The sequence below is a fragment of the Sminthopsis crassicaudata genome, chromosome 1 (assembly GCF_048593235.1).
Source record: "Sminthopsis crassicaudata isolate SCR6 chromosome 1, ASM4859323v1, whole genome shotgun sequence".
In the NCBI taxonomy this organism is placed as follows: Eukaryota; Metazoa; Chordata; class Mammalia; order Dasyuromorphia; family Dasyuridae; genus Sminthopsis; species Sminthopsis crassicaudata.
Window position 1 is genome coordinate 76625115 of NC_133617.1, and position 9339 is coordinate 76634453.

General features: G+C 43.4%; 1 protein-coding gene across 2 annotated transcripts; it reads right to left on the minus strand.

Moving 5' to 3' along the window:
- On the minus strand, positions 1-9310 carry VPS28 (VPS28 subunit of ESCRT-I). 2 transcript variants are annotated; one of them, XM_074263715.1, is made up of 9 exons: positions 8991-9310; positions 8588-8616; positions 8418-8455; positions 8021-8110; positions 6250-6355; positions 5996-6097; positions 2096-2149; positions 1771-1862; positions 1-1564 (listed from the first exon to the last, which is right to left on the minus strand). In XM_074263715.1, exons 1-9 carry the CDS (start codon positions 9025-9027, stop codon positions 1447-1449), a joined length of 666 nt encoding a protein of 221 aa, XP_074119816.1. In that variant the 5' UTR covers positions 9028-9310; the 3' UTR covers positions 1-1446. The 2 variants fall into 2 exon arrangements, with proteins under 2 accessions (XP_074119816.1, XP_074119826.1); XM_074263725.1 differs by lacking the exon at positions 8588-8616 and having other exon boundaries at positions 8418-8480; positions 8987-9310.
- Positions 9311-9339: the final 29 nt, after the last annotated feature.

Genomic DNA, 9339 nt, shown 5'->3' on the forward strand with positions numbered 1-9339 from the left:
TTTCTTTCGTGAAGGGCTAATGTTTATTTCAAATTCAAGCATACAAGATAGGTCAGAGTCACAATGATCAGAGTTGATGAGATGTTCAAGGGCTCCTTTAGTCTGATCATCATCCAATGCACAACTCTCTTAAAATAGTTTAACTGATCTACCCTCTCTGCCAGAGCAAACACCAGGCCCAAGAATGATCCTGCTCCACTCTGGGGGTTGGGGTACAAAGTAGCTTAGGGTCAAAGCCAACAGCACCTGGAGAAGTTTCTCCTCACACAACCAGGCCTGTTTTGTCTAGCCCTATGTTCTGACAGAGGTTACAACCATGATAGTGAATGGGGATTACAGACTGAGTTCAGATTTCCCTAGAAATGGAAAGATCTCTGCGATCATCAGATACAGTGGTTTAGACACAATTCACACCAGCTAGTATTAATGCCTAAACTCTGATCTGAAGGGATAGGAAGTAGGGTTTGGCTTGGAAGTACCAAGTGAACAAAGCTGGATCCAAGAGAATCACGACAAAAAGACAAGTATCTGACTCTGTTGCTGCTTTAGGGAAATGGGGTTGACTTGGTTCAGCATAATCTTCCCTGGAAAAAGGTATAGAATTTAGAAGTTTCAAGGAGTCTAATGGATATGAATTAAGTTCCAGTTCTTCACACATTAAGTGTATGGAAGTAAGAGACTTAAAGGGGAGGATAATAAGTATTTATATAGTTTACTTTATTGTTAGGTATTGTACTAAATTTTTTACAAATATTTTCTTGGATGACTTTACAAGAACCCTGTGTGTTGGATACTGACACTATTCCCATTTCACATCTTGGGAAACTGAGGCTGAGAGGTTAAGTGACTTATTCAGAGGTCATACACTGGTTAAGTGTCTGAAGCTGGATTTGAACTCAAGTTGTCTTGACTCCAGTTATAGGGCACAGTCTTTATTTTGGGAGACCAGTAGGATAAGCCAGGACACTACCTACTTAGCCTCACATCCATTCTCCACCTCTTTCAAGGAACAGAGATGAAAATGGCCAGGGGTAGATGCGGACTCACGTGGACTCAGAAAGAAGGAAAAAGGAGAAGAAAACACGCTCCAAGGAAACCAAGAGCCCCTGCTGACTTGGCTCATACACCACCAGTGAGCTAGAGTGATTGTGTTAATGCACCCTGGGTTATAAGGGCTGGGGTCAGCCCAAGCAGAATGCTCCGGTGTAGATTGACCCTATATCACCACTTACAATCCTTCTTGAGGTGGTGAAGGAAAAGCATTCTCCTGTAACCCTGAGACAGGTCCCTCCCAACCCCTACCCCACCAAGCTGGAAGAAAGGGGGGAAATGAGTAGTTTATTCTAGGGTCCTCCCCCAAAATTCAGGGATCCTAGCCCTGTAAACCATGGTCCTAGCCCTGGGTCTCAAACTATAGTTGAGTGGGATGGACCAAGAGCCCTGGGTTTAGGCATGCAGAAAGCGGTTGAAGGCATTGTAGGCAGACTCCAGATCAAACAGCATCTGTCGGACCTGAGAATCATCCAGCTCGTCTGCAGCTGACATGCCACTCAAGGTCTGTAGCCTGTGGGAAGAGAGAAAGGTCACTGGGAGAAGTTATTCACGAGGGCTCAGAAGCTAGACTCTCTTTCCTGAACCCCTTCACCCTATGAAGGGCGTTAAAAACTGTCCAGTTTGAGGGGCTTTCCAAATGACTCTCCCAGAGAGTCCTTTGAGTCCCCTTTCCCAATGACTTGACCATTCCCAAGCCAGTTCCCAGGGAACACTCACCATTGATTGACTTTCTGTCTGCCCTCAAAGTCAGGAGGTAAGTGGCTCATGCGGTTCATGGTCTCCATTAGTTCTCGAAGATCAGGCTGGATCTGAAAGTAAAGATATCTCAGATCCCAGGAAGGATTACCCTCCCTTACTCCACCCTTAGCCAAGCCCCAAAGGTTTTTCTAACATATGGATAGCACTCAACTCAGCCTGTCCTACAGAATAGAGTGCCTGATAGAATCAGGCCTTCCCCAAATAAGAACTTGCCTTTCTACCACTTTTACTCAGCCAGTGGATGGAGGCTGGATTTTTCACTGTCCCCTTATAGACATCTTACCTCATCCATGGCACGTATTTCCAGACGGAGTTTATCCATCACAGTGATAAAGAGCTGGGGAGAAAACACAAACTTTAGACAGAGGCATTAACTTAAGGGTCTTTGAGGAAGGGCAGAGTTAAAAACAAAGGTTAGGGATGTCCCAAACATCTTGCTTCCTTCAAAAGTACATTCCAAAGAATTGCACATGTTTTAACATATATTGTATCATTTGCCATGGGAGAGGGTGGGGGAAAGGAGGGAAAAAAAATTGGAACACAAGGTTTTGCAACAGTGAATGTTGAATATTATCTATGCATGTATTTTGGAAATAAAATAAAATTAAAATTAATTAAAAAAAAAGTATATTCTGACTTTGCATTATATTAATTTATTTTTCCTCCCTAAACCCCAACTTATTTATCTTTCCGGCCAATACCACCTTTTGGCTGACAATTTAAACTTGTTTCAGGTTTCAAGGGACACTCCCTTGTTGTGGACTTAATATGGTTTACATGCACATCTTTCATAAGATCCCCTTTATTTTCCCAGATCAGAGCTCATGTCATGTCTTCAGTTTGTCCTTCTGGGGCATCCTCTCATCCTGGTCCTCAGTACCCTTCTCAAGGTACTGTTCAGTTTTGAGACAAGGTTGTGTTTAGTACAAGGATAGTGAGACTCTGAACTTGGATGATCTAGTTCAATCTTATTTTAGACACTAGGAAACTATCTCCAAATGCTAGATTTGACTAAGGTTGTAACATAGGGAGTTAATGTGGCAAAGCAAAGATTGGAACAGTCTCCTGACTTTCAATTTAGTGCTATTTCTTGCAGGCAGGGACATGCCAAGCTTCCACATCTACCACTTTTCTGCTCAGTGGTTTGCAGGAGGCAAAGAAATTATGTTTTATTTCCACATCCCTCCTGATGCTCAATTCTCTGCAGAACCATCTGGCCATACCTACACACTCAGCTGTTGTCTTGGAGAGTTCTCCAGTGATTCCCGGCCCTTTTCTTGCTTTATAATCACCTTATAAATACTGCCTGTCCCCAAAATATTGCATTCCATTAGATTCACTCCATTTCCAAATTAGCTGTTTGGAAACTGAAGAGCATTCTCCTATAGGAACAATGTCATGGGATACACTGTGGCTGGATTTCCAGTAGTTGTGGGTGTTCTGTTGTATCTGACTGTGATCCCATTTGGAGTTTTCTTGGCAAACATACTGTAGTAGCTTGCCATTTCCTTCTTCAGCTCATTTTACAGAAGAGGAAACTGAGGTAAATAGGGTTAAGTTACTTGCCAAAATATCACCCAGAGAGTAAATATTTGAGGCCACAGCTTTGAACTAAGAAATATCCAGCCTTCTATACATAGTGCCACCTAGCTCACCTGGATTTCCAGGCTGGCCTACAAAGTCTAGTTATATACAAAAGGAAACTCTTCAAGTTTATCCACCTGGCTTCAAGTCTCCGTCCCTGGTTCTGAGCTAAACTGAAAGGTAAATAAAGATCGGAAAATTCCTCTCATCTCAACCCATCTAATACATTCTAGATCATTCTTTTTCACATCCCACCCAGCTGTGCTGGATATCAGGACCTCCTAGCTAGACTTCTACTAAATATGTCACGTAAGACATATACTTTTCTTCACTTTCAATTCCCCATTTTACTTTCACAATATTGCTTATGTGTCCCCTTCATAGTATGAATATAAGCACTGCCCAGACAGGTCCTTTTGTCACAGTAATCCCTACATCAACCTGTCTTTCACATTCTACTAGATTGGCTGTTTTTATAAAGAGAACTGGTTATGTCAGTCTTCTGATCAAAAATCTCTAGGGTCTTGAGTGTCTACAAGGTATACTTCTAATTCTCTACTTTAATGATGTAGCCCAATTCCATCGTATGCATGATGAAATTAAGATCTAGTTAGATCAAATTATCTGCCCAAGATAGATTGGCAGTGCTGGAATTTGAGCCCAAGTCCTCAGATTCCAGATGTCCTCTTGCCACTAACAGAAATGGCTGAAATAAAAGATTTCATCCCAAAGGTGCTTCAATATTTAGAGAGATAGTGGTTTTCTTATCCAGGATCAGAGACATGAATAGTGTCTAGGTTACAGAACCACTGAACTGGAAGGCAGAGGCCAGGCAATCCATTTATGAGAATAGGCCATCCATGATTTTGAGTTCTTGAGTGAGGGAGAATTCATTACCTTCTGAAGTAATCCATCTAATTTTGTATAAGTTAACTCTTTTCTACTTCTATATACTGTTCGGTATACCCCTCTCTAAAATCAAACACTACAAGTCTAAATAGCTTCCTTCAGTAGTTGAAGACAGTCTCCCCTCCACATTGTGGAAACTTAGTTTTTATATTGTTTTGATGGACAGATGAGAGAATATCACTGATGCAACACTGTCCTTGTGCAAAAAAAAAAAAAAAATTTTCCTCAGACTCCAACTAGCCAACTATCTGTGGACAAATTATATAACTTCTGCCTGCCTCACCTGTGAAATGGGGATAACAGCATCTACCTTGGTAGGCTGTGGTGACAATCAAATGAGACAATATCTGCAAAGCACTTAGGACAGCCCTAGGAGCTTTCTCCTTGGATTTCTTCCCAAGAAGTTTTCATTATTTGGATTGCTATTCAGTAGTTAAATATCATTTTCTTCTTACCTTTACTAATTCTTTCTGAATAAAGCATATTCCTCTCAAACATTTATTTTAGTTGAGTCTCATCTAACCATGTTCTCAGTGATACCTGTGAAAATTTATTTCTTTTCATTACTATCTCTAGGACTCCTTAAGAATCCATACTTTGTGCCTCTGTAAATAAATGAGCATACATTTTATCAATGACTCCTTTCTTGAAATATCTCCCTTGAATTTGAAGGAATACTTCTTTTTTTCTTTCTAGTTTATAGTCATTGTAGTCACTCTCTGATTTCTAGTTGGTGGATATATGCACATATATAAGTTTTCTTCCACTTTTCTTTTACAAGACAGCAAACAAATATATTCTTATTAATCCTAGCTAGGTCTATTCTATTCCTGTTCAGGAGCTTATTAATTCCCATATTTATCCAGAAATCTAAATTCCTCTTTGATACCATCACCTTAAACAAATGTTTACTTCCTAAATTTGCTTTTTCTCCTTTCCATTTATCAGCATTTATGATGAAAAATAAAATGTCTTCAGTTTATTGCTTGTGACTTTAGTTATATCTTGATATGTCTTAAAAGGTTCTTGTGTCATGTCCTGGATATAGCAGATTTCTGAGTTTTGTTATCAAGTCAACAATAAGGCGTCTCAGTAACTCTCAGTAAGAAATCAGTAATTGCCACTATTTACCTTTTGTTTCTTGGATCCTTATTGGTATATCTCTTACCTAACAACATGCTGGGATCCAATCATCATTTATCAAAAGGCAAAAGCTACTTTTTCCTTAAAGGATTTAGTTTTTTCCTCTTTCAGAAAAGTTTTGTCTATTGCTTAAATGTAAGTGGTCCTTCTTTTCTTTCCCCCATGTAGAAAATTCAACTTCCAATCTCCCTCTTCCAATCCCTTTAAGTTTTCATATTGGAATCTTTCTATTTTTTAAAAATACTTCCTTCTCCATGATAGCCTGAGGAATGGAGAACTCTTCTGTTTTCTTTGTTTTCTTTCTTAGAAAGACCAGTCTGCACTTTGAACAGAGGTCATTTGAGTATGGAAGAAATACGGGTACTGCATACTATGCAGGGCACTGAAAAATTCTTCCAACTCTCTATAGAAATTGAAAGTTACAACCTCAGACTTTAGAGGTTGTTTAGTTAGTCTTGCTAATGGATCTCCATCAGTCATAAAGCACATTTCTTCTTGCCTTACTCTGATGTTGGGACATAAATGAAACTGAGAAACTGGGACTTACTGAGACAATGTCAGCAATGCATCGGTTGAGATTACCCTTATCGTCCTTGATGGTGATCGGCCGGTCCTCCTTGATCCTCTCCATGGCTAGTGGGCAATCAAGCTGCCAGAGAAGTAAGGAGATACGAAGTTACATAATTTATCTGAAGACAGCCCTAATACTTGGGGGGGAATCCATTCACATGGAAAGAAGGTCAGAGTAGGGGCAAAGGTCAAAGCATCCGGGGGTACTCTCATTAGGTTGAATTGACTTACTCGGAACTTTCGGCAGAACTCGTCGATGGAATTGATTTCTGAGCCTTGCACCTGCTTGAAGGCAGCTTTGTACTGGACTAGGAGTCTGGAACAGGCTGCTGTATACCTGTGGAGAAATAAACCTCAGCATGGGCCAGGACCCAAACTTTCAGTTAAGACAAAGACACCCACTGGAATGTCAGAAACCAACCAGGGATAAGAGGGGTTTGGGTCTTATAGACCAAGTAGGAACTTGAAACTCTAGGAGATTAATTTAAGGGAAAAGAACTTGGGTTAGGGGAAGATCTGGGGCAGTTGAGAGATGCCTGACTCACAGATGAAATGAACCTTATCCATCATCTAGTCTAACTCTCTCATACCACAAGGGAAATGCTGAGCTTCAGAGAAGCTCAAGATCACACAGCTAGCACCACCCAGGAGGTAGCAGAGCCAGGATTCAAACCCAGATTTCTGAAGTGTCCAATAGATTTATGCATCCTTATAAGGACTTAGAGATCCGTACAGAATCCAGGAGCACTTTCATATTTCATATTCATATCACATACTGCTTTGTAATTTCATTATTCACATGGTAGGAAGAACATCAGATTTGGAGTCAATATCTATGTTCAAATTCTGACTTTGTTACTTAACTTTATGATCTTAAATAAGTTGTTTAACTCTAGGCCTGTGTCTCTTGCCTGTAATATGGGCATCAAAAGAATTGTACTATCCATTCCACAGTACTTTTGTGAATATCAAATGAAATAATCATTTTTATCCCCTTTTTAGCCCCTAATCTCTACTGAAGAGCAGGATCACATCATTCACCCAATCAATAACACGGATCCCTGACCTTATAAAGATTCCAGTTTAACAGTGCTTATGGTAACAGACAAAACTACACGATAATATCAGTGTGCTACAAAAGCAAGTGCCATATGACGTTGTGGCCAGCACAACAAATGGGCTAGTGGTGGTTGAAAATTAGGAGATGAGGTTGCTGATAATTCAACAGAGCCATTTACTGAGAGAAATCATGTTGCTTATATATCTTAAAAGCATATGTTATTTATTTAACATGTATTGGTCAACCTGTCATGGGGGGAGGAGGGGAAAGAGGGGAAAAATTGGAACAAATGGTTTGGCAATTGTCAAAGTTATAAAATTACCCATGCAAATATCTGGTAAATAAAAACTATAATTAAAAAAAAAAAAAAAGGCATAATGTTATTATGAAAAACATTGTTCTGTAACCAATCCTGATTTCACTGAAGCATGTTGTTAGTTTCTGGGGACTCAATCTTATTTAAAGTCACATGCCTCATGTTTTCTCATGATTTCAAGCTTAAACGCACCTTTGATTAATGTTAGAAGGGGAACATCCCGGCTATTGAAGTTTCTAGCTTTCTGGGAGTTCTCTACAGTATAATATCTGAAAGTTCATTAATGACTGGGAGAATCAAAGATGATTTCAAGAAAGAGTTAACACTTAAAAGATCAGCATTATTCATAGATTCAGAGATTTAGAACTGAAAAGCACTTTACAGGTCATCTAGTCTAAACCTCAAATCTTATAGAGAAAACTGAGCCTTAAAGAACGTTTGTGTCTCAGCTAAGATCATACAGATAGTAGTTACAGAGCTAGAATTTGAACCTAGACTCTCCACTGTACCATACTGGCGGATATACTTTCTAGAAAACCAGAAAAAAATACTTAGAAACCAAGCCAGGTGTCGAGGGTGCCGTTTTTCCTTCCCTTCCCCCCCATCTTTTCCTTCAGGACACTCACTCATTGGGGGTGACACAGTCCTTGATGTACGCCTTCTCCAAGGCTTGCATGGTCTTCACCACAGCAAACAACTCTGCCATGTTGTCATACCTAAGGGCAAGGGCCTGATGAGTACCCGGGACAGCAGCGCCCCCACCCACCCCCGGGGCCGCCCCGTCTCCGCCCCCTGGCTCCAGTTCTCCTGGACAGCCCGACAGGGAGGCTGAAGCCGCAGGTCAGAGTCAAGTGGATAAAGGCTGGGGCATCGTGATACTCCCCAACTTCGGGGACAGAGAGCGGCCGTGACCGCCTCGGCCGCAACAGTCTCCGGGCTGCGGCAGACCAGGGCTCCCCCGGGGTGGCCTCCCCGGCCCGCCAGCCCTTTCATGCCTTTCTCCCGGGCCTCCAGGGCACTCACTTCTCTCTTTCCCGGGCATTCTTGTACAGCTTCACTTCCTGCAAGAGAGCAAAGAAAGCCTTTCTAAGGCCGGGCCCTCGCCATCGCCGTCCTCGGGGAAACATGCGGCTAAGGAAGTGCCTCCTCCTCCCCAGAGGAACAAACTCCGCCCGCGGGGCCCCGGGGCTCACCTCATACAGCTCCGGCTTATTCCCGGGGGCTGAAAACAAAGGAGAAGTCACTAGACGGGGCGCGGGGGGCAGCCAGCCCTCCTCCCCACTTACAGCCGCTCCCCGCCCCCCGGGCCCGCACGCTGCAGGCGCTCCTTCTAGGAACCAAGGCGAGCCTCGGGCTGGCCATCTCTCGTTCCGGTTCTCGGGATCTTCGGGTCCTCCTGGGCCCCGGACGCCGGACGAAGAGCGGGGGCAACCCGGTCTTAGGGCTAGTGTGGACAGAACCCCGCCCCCTTCTGTAGGCCCGGGCTCAGGCGCCCCCTGCAGGTGGTGCCGGCGCTTCCTTCCTATACTCCCCGGCCTCTCTCTACTCTCTCAGCCTTCCCGACGTCGGATAGACAAGCCGGGGAGGGACACTCACCTCCCATCCCGGGGGTGGCTGGGATCCCGTGAAACATGCTCGACGGCGGCGCCCGGGCCCTCGTCTGCGGCCGCGGAGCTGAAACCAGGCGGGGCGGAAGGGAGCCGCGGCTGCCGCCAGACCTTCTCTTCGGAGAGGGCTCAGGGGCCGCCGAGACCCTAGATCTAGGACCCGCCTCAGAGGGGGGCTGTCGGCCTCCCACTGGAACCTATTTCTGGTAGCTGGGGATCGTTCTTCTTAAAGCTGCTCGATCTTTCGGTCCAAGATGGCGCCAGTCCGAGATCTCTCGGGCTATCGATGTTTCGGCGCTCGTCTGTTTACGCCAGGCATCCCGCGTTTGCGCAGTTCC